Below are 26,078 nucleotides of genomic sequence, written 5' to 3'. Positions count from 1 at the left end.
TGGTTCACATTCTTGGCAGTTGAACATGTGAACATTTTCTCGCATAGAATGGGCGATTTCCTGCCCAACTAGATATGCAGGCGTTGTATTGCATCAACCAATGGTTGTGTCAACTATGCAGTCAGGCATCATTTTGCTATATCATATGATGTGTTTAACTGATATGTTTAATACCTATCCAGGGATTTGTAAGAGCTGGCATTGTTCTGCAATGTAGTCAGGCAGGAACTCAACCATTGTATGTATGGGTTATGATGAAGTATGAAGCAATACACAGCTAAGGAGTATTCTTTCAAAAACAAGTGGAAGTTGAAATTATCAGTACAAATTCAAACACCTTTAACTTCTCAAGATGCCATTTATAAGCATATTAATGGTGACGTGCAGGATCCTTCATAACATTGAATGTTTGTTTCTTTTCTCCTTAGCAACCAACGTACATTGCCCAGGTCTTACAGGACCCAATCATGGATGACGCTTGCACAGGCAGTGGGGAGGAAGATCGGGGGTCCTCACAGGATGAGGAGATGATCAACACTGGGAATAGTCTCAATGAAGCTGACTTCCAGTCCGGTGAAGACAGCCTCATAGCCAACGAGGTCCACCAGTAACACTACCAGCTGAGAAAGGGGAAAGAGCGAAAGATGGTGAGAGAGGGATTTTGGAGAGGATGAATGCCAGACTCGAACAACAAACCACCAACTTCACTTTGGATTCTAAAAAAATTTGCAGTCATTCCTCCCCCATGCTCCCCCACTCTGTCACCTTTTTTCAGTTGTGCCTCTGCACATTGGCATTACCAGATACACACACACACACACACACACACACACACACACACACACACACACACACACACACACACACACACACACACACACACACACACACACACACACACACACACACACACACACACACACACAGTGTAGTTGTGAATGGTTTTGTTAAGTTTAATTTGGAGCTTGTCTGTGCGGATTCTTCAAAGTCCCCTCAGTGTATTTTGAACACCTATCGGAGCGATGTGAATCTGGGTGTTGACGCCCTTTGTTTTATTTATTTATCTACTGGAGTCCTACACTTTTATGGAGCTTCTATGGAGCACAAGTCCAACACTGGTTTTCATCAAATCCAAAAAGATGGAGTCCCAGGAAAGAAACCATACAATAGCATAGACTTTGTACATATCCCAAAATATGCCAACCGTTTTTGTGTCTCTTATTGGAAAGAGGAGGTCAAAATTGTGCCTGGTTTGGGTTTCTTTTCATCCATGTTTCCTTACTAAATCCACATCAGGGTGGCTCAGGACTGGTGGAGAGGTCATGAAAATTAGGCTACCAAGCCTGCTCCAAACACAGGTCCCATGAACTTTTATGGATCTACAGACTCATACCCAAACTGAACTTGGTTCATTCTTGTCAACGTGCAAAGCACCCTGCATTAGGTCATCTTTCTCATAGCTTATGAACAAAATGACTTGCTTGCCCCTTTTTCTTTGAAATCTTATGTTCGTCATAAGATATTCACTCTGCCACTGAACATCCTAGCCAGTGGTTGGAGACACCATCTTAACATGACGTATAAAAACATGATGCAGTCACTGTCAAGTTTGTGTATTATTATTTTTTACTTCATGTGTCTCACGTCACTGAATGGGCACTGTTGGAGGATATCAGGGCCATCACATCGGCCCTCTGTTGTGTCATCGATATTCCAAAGATGGCAGTGGGCATGGCATGCCAAACAGCCAACAGACCAGGGTCCGCTCAGATGGATTGTGGGGTTTCTGGTGTGACGTGTGTCGTAATGGCATTTGTCTACTGTCCTCCTGCCTGTGATGCCCTGTCAGTCACCTGGTCTTGCTGCTCCCCATCTCAGTTTCCAAAGGGTCAGTCGTGGAAGGCTTGGCGACTCTTGCAGCCATTAACGTTGTATAGTTTTTGTCTTTTATTTTTTACCTCTACTACCTTAAACATATGAACATATACACCTGAAATAGGAAGCACATTTTCTTGTCAGCGCATAGTTCAATAGGCAACTTCTACTCTAACTGGGTTCTGTTCACCTTGGAGAACTTCAACATTTACACAATAGTACAATAGTTTAGCTTATGTTGTAGATCCAGGGAAAAGCTGGGGGGCATGAAGAAACTGGTCTTGCCTCAAGTTGTACTCTCTACCCTTAAAATCCTCCAGTCAGAAGTAGGCTGAGGTGAGATATTTGCTTCTCTGGAAGAGCCAAGTCCCAATGCATTAGCTGTTTTTCTATGCTTCCTCTCAGAGAGAATAGAAATTAAGTGTAGATAAAAAATGTAGTAAAGTATTTTGCTCCTCAGGAGTCATACCTATGGAAGGTAATTGTTCAGATATACAGCACCAATGAATAGCGATGCTTCCATTTATTTTTGTCACATCAGTTTGGGTGCAGTGCGTGTCTCTGATTGAAGTGCAATCAGCCAGGTGTCTGTCTGATGCAAATTGGCTCTCAGCCTCTTTTCTCAGCCCGCATAGCAACTTCCCCATTTGGTGTTCACAGTTATACCCTGGGAAATTGTGATGACATTTCAAAGGCAGTGTGCAATTTCTTTTCTTAATGGACAAAACACATGAAAACGCAATCAAATACTTATATAAAAGGCATTGCGTAGAAATAAATGAATGCACAACTACGTATATAATTTCATATATATCTTAAATTACCACAATTTCATGAATTTGATCCAGTCCAAAACTGAAAAAAAAGTGGATAACAGAACAAAGGCAGAATTAAATGTAACTTTCCTGAAGTATTAAATCACTGGGTAAGTATTGTCAATGTACTGTAGTGATGGCTCTATCTCCCTAATACTTTTAAGTGGAGCATTCTAAGTATTTCTTTATAAACCTAGCCAGTCCTTTCAGATCTGTGAACACCATAGGGATTTGGCCAAATGGAAAAGACTAGGGACCAAAAATTTACCAGTCCCAAGAGTGTGGCTCCACTGACTAGTCCAACAAATGAGGTGCACTGATAGTGAAGATCTGCTAGAGGTCACTGTATACCTGTGTTTTTGTATTACTATAATTATCATGTTTTGGAACGGGACGAATCATCTCTGTGCAAAATGATTTGTTGTAACAAAAAAAGGATGTTTTACAAATTTGCATCAGGAACATGCAATAGCAAGCGTGACATTCAGCAAAGAAATAGAACTAGAGCAGTGACTTAAGGAAATGTTGAAGTCTCAGGTGTACTTGTTTGGAGAAAAATGTTTACATCTGTTTTTTTTACATTGTAATAGTTGTTTTCAACTTTAAGCATTTCGATCTGTTGATGAAGCTAATCTATGAAAGCTGTGGCTATTGGTAACAGTAACATTCTATCAGGTAGGAAAATAAAAACATGTACCATGGTTGTCTTGTTATTAGCAGCACAGTTTCCTCTGTAGACACTAAAATTACCATTGTATTGTGGTTTGTCCCTGTTTGAAAACCATAGCTACATGCTGGAGATATTGTAGCTTTTCTGTGTATACTCTGTTCTGTAACTTCTGTATCCCTTTTAAGTGAGTGTGCACTACCACTCTGTTCATGATTGTATGCACGCTAACACAAGACTAACAACTATCCAGTGAAAGTAAATTTTCCTGACAATATAATAATTATTTTAAGAGGCTTGCTTGCTAATGGACAGTCTATTTCTCAATGGAAATTAAGTTACTTTACAATAACACTATTCTACAGTGACGAAAAAAGGCTTTGAGATATTTTTGTAAGGCGCAAAAGGAACTGTTTTCAGTGACGCAGCCTATTCCAGATTTGATACCGATTACGTATTATGTTGATAGCTGTGACAATGCTGTTACATGTATTGGGATTGTTTTATTTATCATGAACTGACTTTTTATTTTATAACTGTTGCTAAGGATTTAAGTTATGAAAAGAAGAATGTGATCTGAAAAATAAACATGCCTTGATAGAAGGATTCGGGATCGGGAATGGTTTGCTAAAAGTTTATGATTTGATTTTAATATACTCTACCATTCAAAAGTTTGGGGTCACTTTGAAATGTCCTTGTTTTTGAAAGAAAAGTCAATTAAAATAACATCAAATTGATCAGAAATACACTGTAGACATTGTTAATGTTGTAAATGACTATTGTAGCTGGAAACGGCAGATTTCTTTATGGAATATCTACATGGGCGTACAGGGGCCCATTATCAGCAACCATCACTCCTGTGTTCCAATGGCACGTTGTGTTAGCTAATCCAAGTTTATCATTTTAAAAGGCTAATTGATCATTACAAAACCCTTTTGCAATTATGTTCGCACAGCTGGAAACTGTTGTGCCTATTAAAGAAGCAATAAAACTGGCCTTCTTTAGACTAGTTGAATATCTGGAGCATCAGCATTTGTGGGTTCGATTACTGGCTCAAAATGTCCAGAAACAAAGAACTTTCTCCTGAAACTCGTCAGTCTTTTCTTGTTCTAAAAAATTGAAGCTATTCCATGCGAGAAATGGCCAAGAAACTGAAGATCTCGTACAGTGCTGTGTACTACTCCCTTCATAGAACAGCGCAAATTGGCTCTAACTAGAGGAGTGGGAGGCCCCGGTGCACAACAGTGTCTAGTTTGAGAAACAGATGCCTCACAAGTCCTCAACTGGCAGCTTCATTAAATAGTACCCGCAAAACACCAGTCTCAACATCAACAGTGAAGCGGTGACTCCGGGATGCTGGCCTTCTAGGCAGAGTTGCAAAGAAAAAGCCAAATCTCAGACAGGCTAATAAAAAGAAAGGATTAAGATAGGGAAAAATAACAAATACTCTGCCTCGAAGGCCAACATCCTGGACTCGCCTCTTCACCGTTGACGTTGAGACTGGTGTTTTGCCGGTACTATTTAATGAAGCTGCCAGTTGAGAACTTGTGAGGCGTCTGTTTCTCAAACTAGACACTAATGTACTTGTCCTCTTGCTCAGTTGTGCACCGGGGCCTCCCACTCTTTCTATTCTGGTTAGGGCCAGTTTGCGCTGTTCTGTGAACGGAGTAGTAAACAGCGTTGTACGAGGTCTTCAGTTTCTTGGCAATTTCTCGCATGGAATAGCCTTCATTTCTCAGAACAAGAATAGACTGATGAGTTTCAGAAGAAAATGATTTGTTTCTGGCCATTTTGAGACTGTAATCGAACCCATAAATGCTGATGCTCCAGATACTCAACTTGTCTAAAGAAGGCCCGTTTTATTGCTTCTTTAATTAGGACAACCGTTTCAGCTGTGCTAACGGGGCGGCAGGTAGCCTCGTGGTTAGAGCGTTGGACTGGTATCCGAAAGGTTGCAAGATCAAATCCCCAAGCTGACCAGGTAAAAAAATATTTCGTTCTGCCCCTGAACAAGGCAGTTAACCCACTGTTCCTAGGCCGTCATTGAAAATAAGAATTTGTTCTTAACTGACTTGGTAAAATAAAAGGTAAAGTAAAAAAATAAAATAACATAATTGCAAAAGGGTTTTCTAATGGCCATTTAGCCTTTTAAAATGATAAACTTGGATTAGCTAACACAATTTCATGAAATAATCCAGTCCAAAACAGAAAAAAGTGGATAACAGAACAAAGGGAGAAATAGATAACTAAAATCACTGGGTAAGTAGAGCCATCACTACCGTATATTGACTGTATCTCCCTAATACTTTTAAGTAGAGCATTCTAAGTATTTATTTATAAACCTAGCCAGTTCTTTCAGATCTGTGAACACCATAGGGATGGGGTCAAATGGAAAATACCAAACATTTACCAGGCCCAAGAGTGTGGCTCCACTGACTAGTCCAACAAATGAGGTGCACTGATAGTGAAGATCTGCTAGAGGTCACTGTATACCTGTGTATTTGTATTACTATAATTATCATGTTTTGGAACGGGACGAATCATCTCTGTGCAAAATGATTTGTTGTAACAAAAAAAGGATGTTTTACAAATTTGCATCAGGAACATGCAATAGCAAGCGTGACATTCAGCAAAGAAATAGAACTAGAGCAGTGACTTAAGGAAATGTTGAAGTCTCAGGTGTACTTGTTTGGAGAAAAATGTTTACATCTGTTTTTTTTACATTGTAATAGTTGTTTTCAACTTTAAGCATTTCGATCTGTTGATGAAGCTAATCTATGAAAGCTGTGGCTATTGGTAACAGTAACATTCTATCAGGTAGGAAAATAAAAACATGTACCATGGTTGTCTTGTTATTAGCAGCACAGTTTCCTCTGTAGACACTAAAATTACCATTGTATTGTGGTTTGTCCCTGTTTGAAAACCATAGCTACATGCTGGAGATATTGTAGCTTTTCTGTGTCTACTCTGTTCTGTAACTTCTGTATCCCTTTTAAGTGAGTGCACTAACACTCCGTTCATGATATTATGCACGCTAACACAAGACTAACAACTATCCAGTGAAAGTAAATTGTCCTGACAATATAATACATATTTTAAGAGGCTTGCTTGCTATTGGACAGTCTATTTCTCAATGGAAATTAAGTTACTTTACAATAACACTATTCTACAGTGACGAAAAAGGCTTTGAGATATTTTTGTAAATCGCAAAAGGAACTGTTTTCAGTGACACAGCCTATTCCAGATGTGATACTGGTTACGTATTATGTTGATAGCTGTGACAATGCTGTTACATGTATTGGGATTTATTTATCATGAACTTACTTTTTATTTTATAATTGTTGCTAAGGATTTAAGTTGTGAAAAGAAGAATGTCATCTGAAAAATAAACATGCCTTGATAGAATCCTATCACTAACAGGAGTCATGGTTGCTGATAATGGACCTCTACGCCTATGTAGATATTCCATTAAAAATCATATTTCCAGCTACTACAATAGTCATTTACAACATTAACAATGTCTACACTGTATTCCTGATGAATTTATTTTAATTGACAAGAAATGTGCTTTTCTTTCAAAAACAAGGACATTTCTAAGTGACCCCAAACTTTTGAACAGTAGAGTATGTATGTTTTTTTAAATAGCCATAAATTCCCTATTAAGTTATGGTAGTGTTATAAATTACATAATCTACAGTTTCTATAAAACATGAATAAGTGCAGGGCTACATATAAACACAGCAAATGGTCACACGTTTGTTTGCTTTTCAGTCTCTGCTGACATTCATGCTGGTAAGACAACTAAGGAAAGTTTAATTTGATGCTGTAGATTTGTCAGGTTGTGTATACTATTTATTTTTTACTTTTGTCCAAAGGTCTGTATGGTGAAGCATTTGTCATTATCTCTTCCTTGATCAATAAAATTGGCATTCATCCTTCATGTTGGTTTATAAGAACATGATTGAGGAGCGATCCCTGTGGTAGCAGAGACTCCATCTCTTTTGACATAATGCTATTCCACTTAGACAGTGGTTTTGTAGGAGATTGGATTCCCAATCCCTTTCATGTGTTATTGTTTTTGTGATAGAACAGTAGGGGTGAGAGGGAGAGAGATGGAAGGGCAACTACGGTAAAGTGGCCGAGACGTTTGTTTGGTCAGGAGTGGTACCGCTACACCAGACTCCGGCACTAATTTACAATCCGATCACACTTTGTAGACCATTTTAAAGGTAATTTACAATTGAGTGGAATTAACCGTGAATGCAGTCTCAGCTCTCACGCAATTACACCTCTGACACACCTAAAGAAAAGCACTGAAAATCGATACGTTTTCCCGCTAACGCAGGTTACCGCTGATCTCATTGGGTCCATACTGGTGAACATTAGAAAAAGTTTAAGGGCTCTATTCAATCGGTATCGCTGAAGTTCAGCGCTACGTGATTGTAATTTAAAGGAAATGTTCCCACGTTAGCGAAGATGCCTTCACAGCGCTGCATATGTCGGCTCAAGCGGAATTAGCTTTAAATTTATATTGCGCAATCTGTAACGCTTCAGTGATCGATTGAATAGAGCCCCCAGTTGAATATTTTTCTCTGTCTCAAAATCCACATCAGACATTTTAAAATCAGACGTAGTGGCACCTGGTATAACGCTACATGTATAGTTGTTCCTATAAGATAACCTGGCACATTTAGCCCTAAGCTAACCTGACGAGTTGGCCAGTGACTATTTCCTGTAACAAATTCCTATCAAGATCTTAGACTTTATATCCACCAACCAATTGCATTTCTTAAAATAGGTCAACTTGGCCACCAGTGGGATATTTTTATCCTGCAAATTCGAGGTTTACTTTTGTTCCACTTTGTAACTAAATGTAGTGTGCCAATATTGCATGATGCATCCTTTACTTGGTTACTAGCTACTAGTACAAAATTCAAAAAGGCATATTTTCATATACAGTGGGGAGTATTTGATACACTGCCGATTTTGCAGGTTTTCCTACTTACAAAGCATGTAGAGGTCTGTAATTTTTATCATAGGTACACTTCAACTGTGAGATGGAATCTAAAACAAAAATCCAGAAAATCACATTGTATGATTTTTAAGTAATTAATTTGCATTTTATTGCATGACATAAGTATTTGATCACCTACCAACCAGTAAGAATTCCGGCTCTCACAGACATGTTAGTTTTTCTTTAAGAAGCCCTCCTGTTCTGGGTGAAAAGGAAGGGACGCATTGGGCTCTGTCAATTGGGTAAAAATATCCAGAAGTGGACTTGCTGATTTTTTTTTTTTGTGTGTCAGCTGCCCAAAGGGAGAGGGGGCTACGTGTTTTACAAGTCGGGATAAGATCTGTGTCCTGCTTTGCTCTCCGGAGCACAGCACCTCTGAAAGGAGCGATAACTGGGGTGGCGTGTTGAGGTGAATCGACTGAAGTTGAGGATTATCAGCAGCAGAGAGATATTTGGGTATCAGAGATTTTAGTGCAGAAGAACTACAATGTTTGAGAGAAGGGATTCTAGCCTCCAAGTCCGATGGGCTGGAGTAGAATCTGTTAGGGCCAAAGTAGTGGGAAGGGGTGGTGGGATGTGTTGGGGATGGTGGTGTGTATACCAATGACGGACTGGCCATCTGGACCCCCGGGAGTTTTCCCAGTGGGCCGCTTAACAATTGGGACCGATGCAACGCAAAATATAAATAACCCCAACCCCCGCTTAAATAAAAATTACCAAGTGCTGTGTGTATGACTGGTCCAGGCGAGTGGGCTGCCGGCCCACTGCAACTGTGGTTGGTATTACATCTGTCAGCTTCTCTCTCCCAGCCAGTTACTTTTGGTCCAGTCCATTCAAACTTTACCTGGGCCCCGCCCCTTTCCCATCTCTGTTAAGTGGTGACATTTGGATAAATAGTGGAGTGGAGCAAGATGGCCAAACAAAAAGAGAAAAAATGTAAAGGTTGTGCTGAAAAGCGGAGAGAGAAGAGAAAGTCCCTTGAGTATGATGCAGCCAAATGTTTTAAAATAACAAATTATTAATTTGGCGCCTTTAGCAGTCAATCATCTCAGCCTAATGGTACTGGCAGCAGAGAGGAGCGAGAGCAGAGAGAGCAGCCCATTGAGCCCAATGGTACCAGTTCAACTGTTAGTCAAGGTTTTGCAGCTGAAGTGGTAAGACAGAAGACAATAGGGATAAGATAAGCAATGTTTGGGTTTGGCTAGCTGGCTATTTAGCCTTTTGTTGAAACAAGTGCTCGTCAATATCACTTTTCGTGAACCAACCATTCACTGCCTGGTTGGGGCGGGATATAAAAAAAGGTTGACGCACTACAGCAAACTTTTGAAATGTTGGACTTATTGTTATGCATGAATTATTGTGGTCCCGTGTGGCTCAGTTGGTAGAGCATGGCGCTTGCAACGCCAGGGTTGTGGGTTCATTCCCCACGGGGGGACCAGGATGAATATGTATGAACTTTCCAATTTGTAAGTCGCTCTGGATAAGAGCGTCTGCTAAATGACTTAAATGTAAATGTAAAGTCAGTACTTAGCATTAACAACTTAGAGACTAACCACCAATGTAGACAATTTTTCTTGTCTACAATGACAAAGACTTAATGACGAAACAAAACCTACAAAAATGATAAATGTTTGTTGTGTATTTCTTAAACTGCTGTATTGTCCAATTGGAATTAATATTAGTGATATATAGTATAATATTATATGAAATTATGAATATACTAACATTGTATCATTATTATATTAACATTCTACTTTTTTTTATGTTATATTATACTAATATACTAACTACTCATCCAGGTTGAGGATAGTGCAACTGCAATGGACATATGTAGATTGAGTCAGAGCCAGGATGCCACTGCCACCCCAATTTTTTATTATTTTAAGAGGCCCGAAGTCAGGGGAGCTAGGTATGTTATTTAGTTTCCACCCCCATCAAAAGTGTGAAAAGTCTGTGGTGCAGGTTTTCTTTTGTAAAGATGGGACCAACAGGAAGTGGCTGTCACACAGTGAAGAGAACCATGCTTTATTCTGCTTCATTTGTATGGCATTTGCAAAGTCCACAGAGAAAAGCCCTTTCATGAATGGAATGGCAGACTGGAAGCATATACATCAGAGAGTGGAAGAGCATGAGAAGAGCATTATGCATAGAGGTTATGCTGAGGCCTACTTTCTAAGGTCCTCCAAAAGGTAACATTGAGCGCCTGTTCATCAGCAGTCAGATGTCTGCTAATAGAGAGCAAGTGCGCAGAAGAAGGCAAGTGCTAGAGAGCATTATAGATGTTGTTAAAGTCATAGGGAAGAGGGGTCTGAGCTACAGAGGTATGCAGTCGGAAGCAGTTTATACGCTAGTTGACAACAGCATTGACCATGGCAACTTTTTAGAGATGATCATTCTGCTGGGAAAGTACGACCTGTACGAGCATCTCACTGCCTGCAAAGAGAAAAGCAAAAAACTGCATGAGTCTGGGTCAAGAGGGGGCAGAGGCTCTCTAATCACTCTATTATCAAAGACTAACCATCGATAATGTCATTACCACCATCCAACACACAATGCATGCCACCATAGCAAGTGAAATCCAGGAAGCTGGTATGTTTTCAGTCCAGATTAACACTACACAGGACATTACAACACAAGATCAAAGCTCTGTCATAGTCAGATATGTGACGAACGTCATCCATGAGAGGCTTGTGGCTGTGGTGAAATGCGAGGCATCCACTGGACAAAACTGGAAAACATGAAGCTTGACATCAGCAAGTGCATTGGCAATTCTACTGATGGAGCCTCTAGTATGCAAGGCCAGTATAAAGGCTTCTCTCCCCTGCTCTCTGCAAAGTCCACCAATCAAGTGCATGTGTGGTGCTATGCATACATTTTGAACCTTGTTTTGGCAGACACAACAGAGTGTCTTGGCAAGTGGGTCACTTTTTTCTCTCATTACCAACATAGCTGTGTTCTTCCGTGAATCCTACCAGAGGATGAACATTTGGGAGAAGGAGAGCAAGTACCCAAGACATAGAAGTCTTGCTCCAATTGGAGAGACACGCTGGTGGGCTAAATACAGTGCCTTAAATAAGGTCTTTGGAGCTTTTGGAAATCCAGATGAGGGTCTGTATGTTGATGTCCTTCTCACTCTTTCAACCATACAAGATCAGAAAAACATAAACACTACTGCACGGGTCAAGGCACAAGGATACATTGAGGGGTTGCTGAATTATGAAACAATACCTACAGCTCAGATATTCTTCAGAATATTTCAGGTCACCTCAACAGTCTCAAAATATCTTCAAACAAATGGAATGGACATTCTGACTGAGCATCGTAAGGTTGTACTACAGAGGAGCAGCTGAAAGGAATGGCAAGAGATTTAGAAAAAGTCAAGGCAGCTGCAGACATTTGTTCAGTGGGCCAACAGGAAGTTGCAGGAACGGGATGAGGAAACAGAGCTAGAGTTAGAGACCACTCTGCTGACGAAAAGGGCTCAAAAGAAGAAATCTTTGCCTGGAGAGATGGCACAATATGATACTTTTACTGGGGCAGAGCGTGCATACAGGATTGGTGTCTATAATCAAATTCTGGATACAGTTATAGATAGCATCCATCAGCGATTTAGTAATGGCACTTTTGTTATATCTGGAGTACTTCACCTGTCTTATCCGGTGTCCTGTGAATGTAAGTATGCTCTCTCTAATTCTTTCGTTCTCTCTCTCGGAGGACCTGAGCCCTAGGACCATGCCTCAGGACTACCTGGCATGATGACTCCTTGCTGTCCCCAGTCCACCTGGCCGTGCTGCTGCTCCAGTTTCAACTGTTCTGCCTGCGGCTATGGAACCCTGACCTGTTCACCGGACGTGCTACCTGTCCCAGACCTGCTGTTTTCAACTCTCTAGAGACAGCAGGAGCGGTAGAGATACTCTTAATGATTGGCTATGAAAAGCCAACTGACATTTACTACTGAGGTGCTGACCTGCTGCACCTTCGACAACTACTGTGATTATTATTATTTGACCATGCTGGTCATTTATGAACATTTGAACATCTTGGCCATGTTCTGTTATAATCTCCACCCGGCACAGCCAGAAGAGGCCTGGCCACCCCTCATAGCCTGGGTCCTCTCTAGGTTTCTTCCTAGATTTTGGCTATTCTAGGGAGTTTTTCCTAGCCACTGTACTTCTACACCTGCATTGCTTGCTGTTTGGGGTTTTAGGCTGGGTTTCTGTACAGCACTTTGAGATATCAACTGATGTAAGAAGGGCTATATAAATAAATTTGATTTGATTTGTATGCCAAACTGGCTCTTCTGGACCCTAAACACCTCCACAGACAGCCCTTCAAGAACTAAGCAAATGTTTGATCAAATTTGACAGCAGAGCAACGGTGGCCAATTTACAGAGTGAGCTCATGAGTCTGGCAGAACAGCGGATTAGGTAAAAACAATCGGGATTTGAAGAATACACAACCAGGACTATGGAGGATCATGGACCTGAAGGAAATGAAGATGAGGTGGAGATGGTGAACAAGAGTTCATCTTGCAAGGACTGTCAAGTGTGTTGCTACCGTATTCTTAGTCAGTACAACCTATTGACTGACGCATACCACATCCTGGGCCTTGCTTACAAGTTCCTACTTACCTTGTCAGTAACCCAGGTAGCTTGCGAACGGAGATTCTCTACTCTGAAATTCATCAAGAGTAGGCTCAGGAGCACTCTACCTCAACAGCACCTGGAGGCTTTTATGCTCATGGCTACTGAGCGAGATGTTTTAATGGCCCTGGACAGTGACCTGGTTATATATAGCATTGCTGACAGAAGTGAGCTGCTGCAGAAATTGCTAATTTAAGGAGGTAGGAAATATGTTTATTTAAATTTTATTCTATGACTTGCCTACTCACCACTTTTCACCAACAAATGTCCTCCTGTATTATTTATTTTACTGGTCAGATGGTTCCAGAGATTCTTGCCACATTGCTGCCAGTGCCATTGTGCCAATATGTGCTCCTTCTAGCCAGCCTCCTCCTAAGAGCAACACTTTCCCCTTGTTCTATTTTACATCTATTTTACTAAAGTTATTGTTATAAATATTGTTCAGTAATCTTTTTTATATAAAGTGTGGTGTGGGTTGTGTGGGTGGTGGTGTATTACTGGGGGGGGTTTTGGTGGGCCGGTCTGAGTCAAAAAGTCCAGGGCCATTTTTCATTCCCAGTCCGTCCCTGGTATATACTGTATAGGGTTACATGGTGGTGCAATTTCGTTTTTCCCCATTTCCCTTTTTTTTGTGAACAAATGTGCAATACACGAACTGTGGAATGCAGCAATACGCAACAAAGCGTCTAGTCTGCCGGAAAACCACACAAAGAAGAAGTTAGCATAGGGCTAGTAGAGGTTAGCATAGGGCTAATGATGGGACCAGCTACAATGTAATGTTCTTATCACGTGCAACTATGATAAACCACCGAGCAACCAATATAGATCCTCCATTCATAGTCTTGAAATCATTCTGAATCATCTTTTTTTTTTTACAACCGATATGCTGAAAATCGAAATAATTTGAATCATTTCAACTTTGCAACAGATATGATGCAGATCTAATGATGCCAGATCTTAATTTGATCACTATGTTGTCATATTTTTTCCCCCCTACGCACCAGGAAATTCAAATCAGCCTTGTTATTTAGATAAGTACGGGTTTTCATGGAACGTCTCTTTCTCTCCATGCGGGGGCAGTCGAGTTATTCCGGAACAGTGCCAGTTATCAATATCATCCTCGCTCAAACGCTGATGCACCAGACAGAATATGAATAAATGTCCTACTGCTACTGCAGGCCTATAGATCATATTACTACAACGTTCAAATGTACAAAATTGTATCTGAAATGCATCCATACACATCAACAAGCGTCGTTTTATATAGCTTAATAACACATAGATATTGGTCTCCACTACTTGTATGTTGATACAAGTGTCAAGTGTATCTGAAATGCAGCCGCACAGTAGGCTAGACCTAAAATATAGCCTACTGTGGCCTATCAAAACTAATTGCACACATTGGCCTATCATATCAGATGTAAAGACGAGATGAAATTGAGAATAGTGAGGTAGCCTACGTAATGGAGTGCAGTGCGCATGAAAGAGAGCGACTGATAAAAACGCAGCCCATTATTTTTTGGATCTATAGATTATTATCGAAAAAGAGGTCATCTTAAGGTTTCCTAGCGAACCTAAGGTTACGATCTACTGTCAAAATTGAGTTAAATTGTGGCCTGGGGTGGTCCAGCAGTTAGGGCCGCTGCCATCAGATTGGCCACTATGTTGGTGTGCGTTCGATTCCAGACCATTCATACAAAGTGTCGGGTAAATTGCCACAGTAGATTTGCCATGGTAAATGAGGATCATTACACAGGTGCACATTGTGCTGGGGACAATAAAAGGTCATTCTACAATCCAATGCCAGATGTTTTGAAGGAGCAGGCAATTGGCATACTGACTGCAGGAATGTCCAAAGTTGTTGCCAGATAATTTAATGTTAATTTCGCTACCATAAGCCACCTCCAACGTCTTTTAAAAGAATTTGGCAGTACGTCCAATCGGCCTCACAACCGCTGACCACGTATAACCACGCCAGCCCAGGACCACATCCAGCTTCTTCACCTGCGGGATTGTCTGGGGACAGGGTGCTACTGAGGAGGATTTCTGTCTGTAATAAAGCCCTTTTGTGGGGAAAAACTAATCCCAATTGGCTGGGCCTGGCTCTCAAGTGGGTGGGCCTATGCCCGCACAGGACCACCCATGTCTGCGCCCCTGCCCAGTCATGTGAAAGCCATAGATTAGGGGCTGATGAATTTATTTCCAGTGACTGATTTCCTTCTATGAACTATAACTCTTAATAGTTTTGTTCAATATAGTTATGGTCTGCTAAGCTGTTATGCATAGGCCTACTGTAAATTCAGTTTGATGCCGGCATTTGAAGTCATTTTTTACTTCTTGAAATAAATGCAATTAACTTGTGGGCCTAATATAGGTTATCTACATTTTTTGGAACAAACACACCCATCCCAAACATACCCCTGGTGGCCCCACCCTACTATCCCTAACCTCAGACTACCCATAATATAAAAACAAAAGATTTACAAAAAAAATTGTTTCATTAAAATTAACACTACACTAGAATACAAATGATACACAGAAAAATAATTTGCCAATACAACACCATCAAGAAAACATTTATCACACACCTACATAATCTCCAGAAATTCAGAGATTTCTGAGGCAGCTACTTTCCAAGTTTCCAAAGTGCTAAGTCTGGCTTTATTCATACGGGCAGTGGATAACTCCTGCATAACTATTCCCTGAAAGTATGCCAGACATTTCCTTATATGAAGGTCATGTGGTGGCAACCAGCGAGGAACAACACGTTTTGGGGCAGCAGTCAACCCAACCAGCCAAACCTTTTGCTGTTTCTCATTCCGCTGCAAATTAATCATTGTTAAGCAACAGCAGAATTGGTTCAAGGGGTACAGTTCTATCAATCATGTCAGAGAGAATTGACGACACTTTCCTCCAGAACTCATAAACCTCTGGACAATCCCATATCATATGTTTGTATGTGTCAAGTGTATTGAGGTTACATAGGTCCCAGTATGGGCTTGGAGCCTGTTTTGCTTGAAAGTGATGTCCAATAGGATCTATGACAAAGTTTAAAATGAATTAACTGATGGTTTGGGTTATCTGATGAGTGAAATATATTCTCCCGGACAATCTCCCAATCAATAGCCTCATCATTGACAGCCAGATCATTTACCCATGCTTTAAACATTGAAAGCTTTAACACTTGAAGATGAGAGTAAATAGACATAAAACCTCTGGAGGGGAATGTAAAAATCAACTATCATTGGGTGCCTTCCCAGACTTGTACCCCATGTGCACGAAGCGCTGACAGCTGTCTAAGCTATAGAAAGGACGACGACCCTGGCAAACAAAACAAAGACTGAGTTCCTGAAAACTAAGGAAACATTTATTGAAGGGATAGAACAGTGTTGGGAGGATGGGGGAGAGTGAGTCAAAGGGCAGTAGGCAGTAGGCATATGAACCCATGCCAACTCTGGCATGTGTGTGCCTGGTTCAGCAGCTGTAACTGCTTGACCATACAGCCATGTATGTATTCTGCTTATTGCTTGACTTGAACATGTAATAAAACAATTGCTTTTAAAAAATGATTTTCCCTAAGGAAAAATACACATAACGCATAAGAATTCACACGAGACGCTCTGTAGCCTGCACGTAGCCTACATAGACTACTTGAACTGGCACCCAGTGGACTTGCAGTTTAATGTACAGTGTAGGTATGGTACTGTATTGTATTGTATATAAACACTGCTTCCATCTGCTCCATGGCGGCAATTCTAAATATTTCTTCAGTCATTCAAATCCTCCTGCTGCAGGATTATTTTCCTCCTATGACGAAACGGGTCGAATTAAGATCCAACATCTGTAAATTGCCAGAAATGCGATGTCCAATTCTATATCAACTCGTAGGCAATGGTGCACTGTAAATCTGGTCATTAGAAGACGCGTGGAGCTTGCATTTCACATACACAAACAACTCTTACAGATCTTCAGAAGTGTCAGGTATAGGGAGCAGGGTTTGAGGTCTTGAGCAATGTTGCCAAGTGTTCAGCCTACAACTGAGCTTACAAAACTACGTAAGTAATGAAAAACACTGACCCTGACTGAACCCCTGAATGTCATCCTTATCGTGCATCTCCACATAAATACTGCTCATGAAATATGCGCTCAACAGTTGATTGGGAAATCCTGAGGTATCCTGAGGTATTTCTCTAGGTTAAGATGGCAAGAGGATCATGACTGTGAGCAATAGCAGAAATTCATCATGTACTCTGAAGTTTGTAATCTGCATAGGGGAATATGGATGTTTCTATTTGCAGACAGAAAGAGTACAGTGAAAAAGTAGCAAAATATGTAGTAGGGAAATATGTTGTGAATTATAAATGTGCATCCAAGGCTTATCCCTCTGATGAACGCACCAATTCTATGCCTCTGAGACCACATCCCACATGAAGCCACTTAATATGTTGATGATTTAGCCAGTGGATGATATAATATTTTCTGATTCCATATTTATTAGTAAACACTTTCCTAGAGCATTCAATAATATTTATACTAATATTTCCGTGCCATCTGCATTAAAGTTTGATTAAATGACTCTTCACATATTAAAAACCTGGAAAAATACACATGGTTCCATTTTTATTTATAAAGTTCATAGTGATGTTTTGGTACATTGATTCTTACATGACATTGTCACCTACTCTATTCAAAGTGCAGTGAAGCATTAAAGTAATGCTGCATTACTTTCCCTTTCCTCCATATCTCATACTGGCAAAGAAAAAAAACATGCTTAAATTGGTGGGAAGGTGAGGGCATGAGTTATCAAAGGTATACACAAATAGAAGAGGTAGTGTACTCTTATTTGCTATACACAGTAACATACAGTCATGTGAGAAAGTAAGTACACTCTTTGGGAAGTGGTTTTTATATTACCCCCTTTTTTTCTCCCCAATTTCTTGGTATCCAATTGGTAATAGTTACAGTCTTGTCTCATCGCTGCAACTCCCGTACGGACTCGGGAGAGGCGAAGTTCGAGAGCCATGCGTCCTCCGAAACACAACCCAACCAAGCCGCACTGCTTCTTGACACAATGCCCATCCAACCCGGAAGCCAGCCGCACCAATGTGTTGGAGGAAACACCATATACCTGGCGACCTGGTCAGCATGCACTGCGCCCGGCCCGCCACAGGAGTCGCTAGTGCGCGATGAGACAAGGATATCCCTGCCGGCCAAACCCTCCCTAACCCGGACGACGCTGGGCCAATTGTGCGCCGCCCCATGGGCCTCCCGGTCGCAGCCTGCTGCGAAAGATTAGAAACTTGGTCTGGTTTGGTCTTAACCATATGTGTGGTAACATCATGCAAAGATCAAAATACCTATCCGAGGCCCTCAGAAGAAAGATTATTGATGCCCGTGATTCTGGGAGGCGTTTACAATCCATTTCCAAGCAATTCAAAGTGCATCGTTCCACTGTCCGATGGATCATGGAGAAAATTACAGACCACTGGCAATCTACCTAGGACAGGTCGTCCCACCAAATTCAGCTGACCGAAAGATGCTCATACAAGTCTCTAAGAAACCCAGGGTAACATCAAGGCATCGACAGGCCTCTCTTGCCACAATCAATATCGAAGTGCTGTCAGAAAGAGACTGCACAAACTTGGCCAACATGGGAGGTCAGGAAGGAAGAAGCCTCTGCTCTCAAAAAAGAATATCAAGACAAGACTGATGTTTGCCAAACAACACCTAGGTAAAGACCAAAACTACTGGAACAATGTGCTCTGGACAGATGAGTCAAAGGTGGAGTTTATTGGCCGCAATGCAAGACGCCATCTTTGGTGAAAACAAAACACTGCCTTTGAAGATAAGAACCTCATACCAACCGTAAAGCATGGAGATGGTGGCATAATGGTTTGGCGCTGCTTTGCTGCCTCAGGGCCTGGCCAACTTGCCATCATTTAGTCAACCATGAATCCCATATTATACCAGGCCGTGCATGCAAGAAATCACTCGAACGCGACACAGTTGAAGCAGTACTGTAAAGAAGAGTGGGAAAAAATTCCTCCCAGTCGATATAAGAGACTGACAGACAGTTCAAAGAAATGGCTACAATAAGTTATTTCTGCCAAAGGAGGCAACACCAGCTTTGAAGCTAGGGGTGTACTTATTTTTTCCGCACTATGGAATTGTATTTCTGTCTATTTTTTTTATGAATAAATAATTGCAAAATGTAATCTTTCAGTTTCATTTAAGTTACCTTTATCTGCCAATAGTGTTGAAGTGAAGATTACATTCCATCTGCCAAATATTTACAAAAACAATACTACTTTCCAGGGGATGTACTTACTTTTTCACATGACTGTATGTACATTAGGACATAACATTAAAGTGATACCCCGCTAGGTATAGATTCAAGATATAGTTCTCCTCATCTCCTGCTACTGTAAAGTAGGCTTTTTAAGGCTGCTAATCATGCTGTCATAATTTAAAGTGAAACTATACTGTTTTTGTAGCACTCCATTAAGACATTAACAATAAACTACCGTAAGCAACATTTAAAAATTCATGGAGATATGGCAGTTTCCAACGACAGTCATTGTAACAAAGCTCTTTGTGTAATTTCTTAACAAAAAATGGAGGCTGTCAAAACGACCATGGCCCTGAGCTGATTTGGCTTTGTCCATGTTTGTCAGCTCGTTAGGGCACATGACTAAAGGTAGACTCAGTGAGATGACGTTGCATGCACAAAGTAAACACTATATCAGGTACATTTCCACAACAACTAAGAGTGTTGATGGACAAGGTTAAAATTATTTTGTTTTGACCCCGTAGCTGTTTTGGTCCCATTGTGGCAGCGTGATGTGCCCCCATGCACAAGCGCAGATACCAGAGAAGGCTGTGGGAGGAGCTATAGTAGGACACGATGAAACGGTATCCAACCACATGTTTGACTCCCATCTATTCCATTCCTACCATTACAATGCCTCCTATAGGTCCTCCCACTGGCAGATTCGTGCTCATCTCAATATCTGCCGTGCTGCTTGTTGCAATTTTATCTCGCTGAGTCGATCTCACTGCATATCACTTTATTGTAGGGATTGTGTTATTCATGATTACACTGTATATTGCACTCATACTGATTAAATATATTTGCCAATAAATGGCAGTTAATATAGCCGTAAATTGTGTTTGCTTCGTATTGAGCATTTTTTTTATTTCACCTTTATTTAACTAGGCAAGTCAGTTAAAGAACAAATTCTTATTTTCAATGATGGCCTAGGAACAGTGAGTTAACTGCCTTGTTCAGGGGCGGAACGACATATTTTTACCATGTCAGCTCGGGGATTCAATCTTGCAACCTTTCGGTTACTAGTCCAATGCTCTAACCACTAGGCTACCTGCTGCCCCATGGCTTCATAAGGATTCATGGCTTCATAAGGATTCAAATTGGAATACTACAGAATCAAAAGGGAAGCACTGAATTGCATGTGATCTCCCATGGATAGTAGGAACCTGTAGATGCCTAATTTCACAAATGCTCTACTTAATTCAGTTTTGGTTAGTTTGGTAGCTTTCAAACAAAAGAATCCTCACACTACCGGCTGTTAAAGGTAATGTTCCTGCATTCGCGGAGACCGCATTCACGGTAAACGCTGTATATGTCGGTACAATCGGAAAATTACCTTTAAATAGCGCATAGCCAACAAAGTGCTATCAGATTGAATCCTGGCCTTAAGCTGCTTGCCACCTTCTGTTCTTGGTAGACCAGATTTAAGGTGAATCAGTATCGTTTGTTTAAAAAAGAAACAAATACATTTCAGACAATTTGTTACAATGCAAGTTTTATAGGTACATTTTGGGTTTTGGGTCATGTTCTCTACAGGGCGCCATTTTAGACCAGGCCTCTGAAGAGGAATGAGAGGGACGCTCCCAGAGCCAAACCCAGGGACAAGAAGAAGGCCATAATGGCTCCAGCTGTCTCCGCTTCATGAGCAGCAACTTTTCTGTGGAGAGAGAGAATGACAGCCGATAAAGTGTGGTAAGATTTTAGGTGCAACCTCATTTCTGTCAACCTGGGAGACATTTTTCTCTCATAATGACCCTTGCAACGTGAGTAAACTAACCATAACATTTTAAATAGACAGGAGTTCCAAAAACGAAATAAAAGCAATTTTTCTCAGTTCCACGCTATGAGCAGTTAATGTCTTTTTGCTTGGTAGGACAGAATTGCTTTGCGTTTACCATGTGTGTCGTGCCTCGTCCTTGTAACAGACATTGTAACTTTAATAATTATCACCCTATTTCTAAACTTTATTTGCCTAGCTAAAATGTTTGAATCCTTGATTAATGCTCAGCCAAGATCTTTCTTAACTTCAAAATCTATTCTAAATGTGCATCCGTCGGGCTTCAGACCAGGGCATAACACCTTCTCGGCAGCATCACTGGTTTTAAATGATGTAGTAAATTGTTTGGATAGGAAGAAACAGTGTGTTGCTCTATTTATTGACTTGTCTAAAGCGTTCAACACTGCCGACCGATCTTTACACATTCAAAAAAGTTGTCTGAAATTGTCCTGGATCAGGTGACAGGTAATTGGTTTATGGTGCCCACATTGATCGTGTCCCTGCTTATAAATATCTGGGCATCTGGATTGACAAAAATGAATCTTTTCAAAAGCATATGGATGAGTGGAGAATAAAGTTGAGAATAAAAATGGGCTTCTTCTTTAGAAATAGATCATGCCTCTCCCTGAACAGCAGAAAGCAGATCATTCAGTCAACTTTCCTGCAATTGCTAGACTACAGTGACACCATTTATATGACTGCAGGTGCCACTACACTGAAACCATTAGATGCAGTTTACCACACCACACTTCCCTTTATTACAGGCGACAGGTTCAGTACACATCATTGCATCCTATAGCAGAAAGTAAGCTGGCCGTCTCGTAGATCGATACCCTGCTCTCTTTTTGTTTATATAGCCTTCTTGCACAAACGTCCACCTGACCATACTTAAATTACTTAAATTATACGAGTCACCAGACCTGATCACAGGGATGGCTAACTCTAGAGGTCCCGTTGATCTCTACAGAATTAGGGAAATTCAGTTATTTTGCACCCTGTGTATGGAATGATCTGCAGACCTCTGCACCTTGGTGCTCCGTTACCTCTAGGGCAGTTCAATTTAATAAGGTGTTTTATTGTCACATACACCAGATAGGTGCAGTGAAATGTGTTGTTTTACAGGGTCAGCCATAGTAATACAGCACCCCTGGAGCAAATAAGGGTTGAGTGCCTTGCCCAACGGAATATCAACATATTTTTGACCTTGTTGGCTCGGGTATTCAAACCAGCGACCTTTCGGTTACTGCTCTAACCGCTAGGCTACCTGCTCCTTGTTGAGGAATGTGATTCCTTTTTTTAAATTGATTGTAAATATTATCTGTTTTTATTACATTGTATTTGTATATTTAGTATAATTTGTGTACTTGCAAAAGAGGCATAGGTCTCAATGGGATTTCCCTGTTAAAGAAAAGTTGTATTTTTACTAATCCCGTCTATGTCAAATTTTTGTTAGCAAATGGTTAGTTTGCTCACAGCGTGAGTCATTGCGAGAGTAAAATGTTGCCCAGTACCTTGAAAGTTGATCTATTTGGGTTTGTGCCCAGGAGAAGGCAAGAGGTCTTACTTGGGCCCAAAGCACATGCAAAGGCTTGCCAGGTATCCATTTGAAAAGGCAAAGCCTATCATGAAGACGATGAACCAGGCATCGTGTTCAAAGAAGATAGGCAGGTTGTAGCGGGGCTGAACATTGCACAGCATGAAGAGCGGCACGAAGATCACACGGGCCACCAGAAGAATGGGCACCAGTTTGCTGTCCTTCCCAGGCTGAAAGTAGATGGCAGAGGCATGTCAACACTACTGTACCTTAGCCAGACACACCACATTCACATTCAATGAAAAGCACTCAAGTGCATGTTCAATAAAACATTACTGCTGTGTTTGTTTTAAGCCGGTCACCACAAGAGAAGGTAGTTATTTATATATATTTATTTATCTGAAATTCAGGGTAGTTCAGTGTTGACCTGTATTTTTTTCTCAGATGGTAAATTTACCACGTCAGTAAAGGCTTATGCGTAACCTTTATTGTTCTGATTCTTCAACATCACAGATTTTGTTTGCAAGATCAAGTATATTTATCTTCAAGGAATTCTTTCTTTTTTTGGGGGGGGGGGGCAGGAAGCAACTGATCAATAGTACATTACTCTAGCCCCTTTTATACTAATGACCATGGGTCCTGTCCTGATCTTGTCACAATTCTGATTGTCCTCACATTTTCAGGAATAGTTCTGCACCTGGTATTAAAATGTATCTCTTATCCTGAAATCCTCAAAAAGTTCTACATCTGCAACCCTTGGTACGGCAACTGCAAGGCATTCGACTGCAAGGCGCTACAGAGAGTCGTGAGTACGGCCCAGTACATCTCTGGGGCCGAGCTCACTGCCATCTAGGACCTCTATACCAGGAGGTGTCAAAGGAAGGCCAAAAAAATGGTCAAAGACTCCAGCCACCCAAACAATAGACTGTTTTCTCCGCTACTGCAAGCGGCGCCAGTGCACCAAGTCTGAAACCAACAAGTCCTTGAACAGCTTCTACCCCTAAGCCATAAGACTGCTAAACAAGACTGCTAAATAGCTAATCAAATGGCTACCCGGACTACCTGCATTGACCCTTTTTGCACCAACTGTCTTGCACTGACTCTATGCACAGACACTGGACTCTACCCACACACTCACACCCCAACACACATACACTACATATGCACACACACACACACACACACACACACACACACACACACACACACACACACACACACACACACACACACACACACACACACACACACACACACACACACACACACACACACACACACACACACACACACACACACACACACACACACACACACACACACACACACACACACACTATGTTGCCTCTGTCTATTATCTATCCTGTTGCCTAGTCACTTTACACCTTCCTATATGTACATAGCTACTTCAATTAACTCGGTACTCGTACTCCCTGTATATAGCCATGTTATTTTTACTCATTACTGTTATTTACTGTCTATTTATTCCTCGTGTACATATTTATCTAAAAAAATAAGTGTATCTTTAACTCTGTATAATTGGAAAAGGACCCGTAAGTAAGCATTTCACTGTTAGTCTACACCTGTTGTTTATGAAGCATATGACAAATAATTTTTTTTTTATCCATCCACTGTGACATTTGCAACATTAATTTGACATGCAATATCCACCGATCCATAGACACTGAATGTGTTGGGACGGGACACGCAGCTTTTCTCAGCCAGTCGAAATCATGAATCAGCATTATTTTTTATGGATATATTAAAATAAATGTCAATAGAAAAACTGGTAGAATTTTTTTACGATCTGTCGCAACCCGACCGTTGCTGAAGTGCACGAGATTAAGAGTAGAACTGAATTGAAAAGGACTCCCAGCACACTCAAGATCAATGCACAATTTTAAATGTATTGTAGCGACCCGCACAGACAGCTGTGTGTTATGTGTTAGGCTAGGAGGTGGTTGTGTTGTACTGACCAGTACCCGGTGTTCGCGGGGTCCGACATGTCAATCAACCTGCTATCTGCCAATCACGGGAATGCCTGGAATGTTCTGATGCCGGGCATCCTGGTGGTTGGCGGAGTGGCGTGGAGGGGGGTTGGGCAGGGGGGTGGAGCATTGGAAGTTAAGACCAGGTTCAGCCTTTGTTCTCTCTCTCTTACGTCTGGGCTTCACAAGAGAAGGTCACGATTGGCTTGTGGGTTATCTGTCATCTATTTGGCGTGTGCTACGGCCCAAACAGTAGCCTGTGTAAAGTTGGTTTAATAAACCGTCAATTCGCAAACTCAAGCCTCTGTCTGGACAATTGTTCATTTATGATCTAGTCAGGTCATTACATTGGTGTCAGAAGTAAAAACGTTGATACAAGTTAGCCAGCTAGCTAGCTGACTTATGTGGCTAGCTACCGTAGGTGAGAACGGGGATTGAAAATGCTTCGAGGGAATCTGAAAGTGAAGGTGGAGGTAGGGGATGATTATGGCCAAGGAGGTGCGTGTGAATGGACGTCGGGGGTTCTGTCTGAGGAGATCGCCAGGGCGTCGGAGCGCAGAGGCCGCTTGAGGGAGGACGTTAGAGCGATGGCGGCTGAAGCGGGCATGAGTGCTTCGTCGACTGTATTTCGCGCGGATTCTGGTGGGCGGACCGAAGTGGTGACGTCGACGCGGCGTGACGAGGAATCTGTGGCTCAGGATGTAAACAAACATGGCGGCGCCCAGTTCCCGGCTGCGTCCGTATCTGTTAAGACCCCGAAGTATTCCGGTAAGGCGGATTGGGAAGCTTTTCATGCTCAGTTTGAACTGTTAGCTCATTTTAGGGGGTGGTCGGATGAAGAAAGGGCACTGCAGTTGGCTTTATGCCTCACGGATGAAGCTCTGGCCTGTTTGATATTGATTAGCCCCGAGGACAGGCATGATTATGGTGCTTTAGTGGGAGCACTGAGGAGGCGCTATGGACAGTGTGTACAGCCCGGGCTACTGCGCTCCGAACTGAGTAATAGACGCAGGCAGCCTGGAGAGCCTCTACGGGTGCTAGCTAATGACATTGAGAGCCTCTCTCGGCGGGCATATGCTCACATGCCCCCCTCCGTGCAGAGCGAGCTAGCACGGGACCAGTTCATACAGGCGCTCTCTACTACGGAGCTGCGCATACAGACCCAGCTGGCTCATCCTGAGTCATTGCAGACAGCCTTGGAGATGGCTTTGGAGAGGGAGCTGGTGTGGGCTGGGGCTTCAGCTGGGGCTTTGGTGGGGGTGCAGGGAGACACACCCTCTGTGCGAGCTGGGGGGCAGAGCAGCCCGGAGCCTGAAAAGCCTGCTTGGGTGGCCGAAATGACAAAACTCATTCGTGCTGTGTCGCTACAGGCGGCACGAAACACACGCCCTGGTCCCAGGGTCTGCTGGGGTTGTGGCCAGCCAGGCCATCTGCGCC

At 41.8% G+C, this 26,078-nt stretch overlaps 2 protein-coding genes across 11 annotated transcripts in view; one reads left to right on the top strand and one right to left on the bottom strand.

Moving 5' to 3' along the window:
* Positions 1–7,297, top strand: part of LOC139566703 (CSC1-like protein 2) — a 96,206-nt gene extending 88,909 nt beyond the window's left edge. For all 6 annotated transcript variants that reach the window (XM_071387990.1, XM_071387958.1, XM_071387999.1 and 3 more), the window contains one exon: positions 429–7,297. In XM_071387990.1, the coding sequence (XP_071244091.1) occupies positions 429–611 (183 nt within the window). In that variant the 3' untranslated portion in view covers positions 612–7,297. The remainder of the gene's footprint in view (positions 1–428) is intronic.
* A 10,324-nt stretch (positions 7,298–17,621) lies between these two features.
* Positions 17,622–26,078, bottom strand: part of slc29a1b (solute carrier family 29 member 1b) — a 65,289-nt gene continuing 56,832 nt past the window's right edge. For all 5 annotated transcript variants that reach the window (XR_011673139.1, XM_071388011.1, XM_071388036.1 and 2 more), the window contains 2 exons: positions 22,684–22,883; positions 17,622–20,999 (listed from right to left, as the gene is read on the bottom strand). Coding sequence is in view for 4 of the 5 variants with exons in the window: in XM_071388011.1 (XP_071244112.1) it covers positions 20,888–20,999; positions 22,684–22,883 (312 nt within the window). In the remaining variant the exon portion in view is untranslated. The remainder of the gene's footprint in view (positions 21,000–22,683; positions 22,884–26,078) is intronic.

Source organism: Salvelinus alpinus, chromosome 2 (genome assembly GCF_045679555.1).
Source record: "Salvelinus alpinus chromosome 2, SLU_Salpinus.1, whole genome shotgun sequence".
Lineage (NCBI taxonomy): Eukaryota > Metazoa > Chordata > Actinopteri > Salmoniformes > Salmonidae > Salvelinus > Salvelinus alpinus.
The sequence above is the reverse complement of the archived record's forward strand: the minus strand, read 5'-3'. Positions and strand labels throughout refer to the sequence as shown.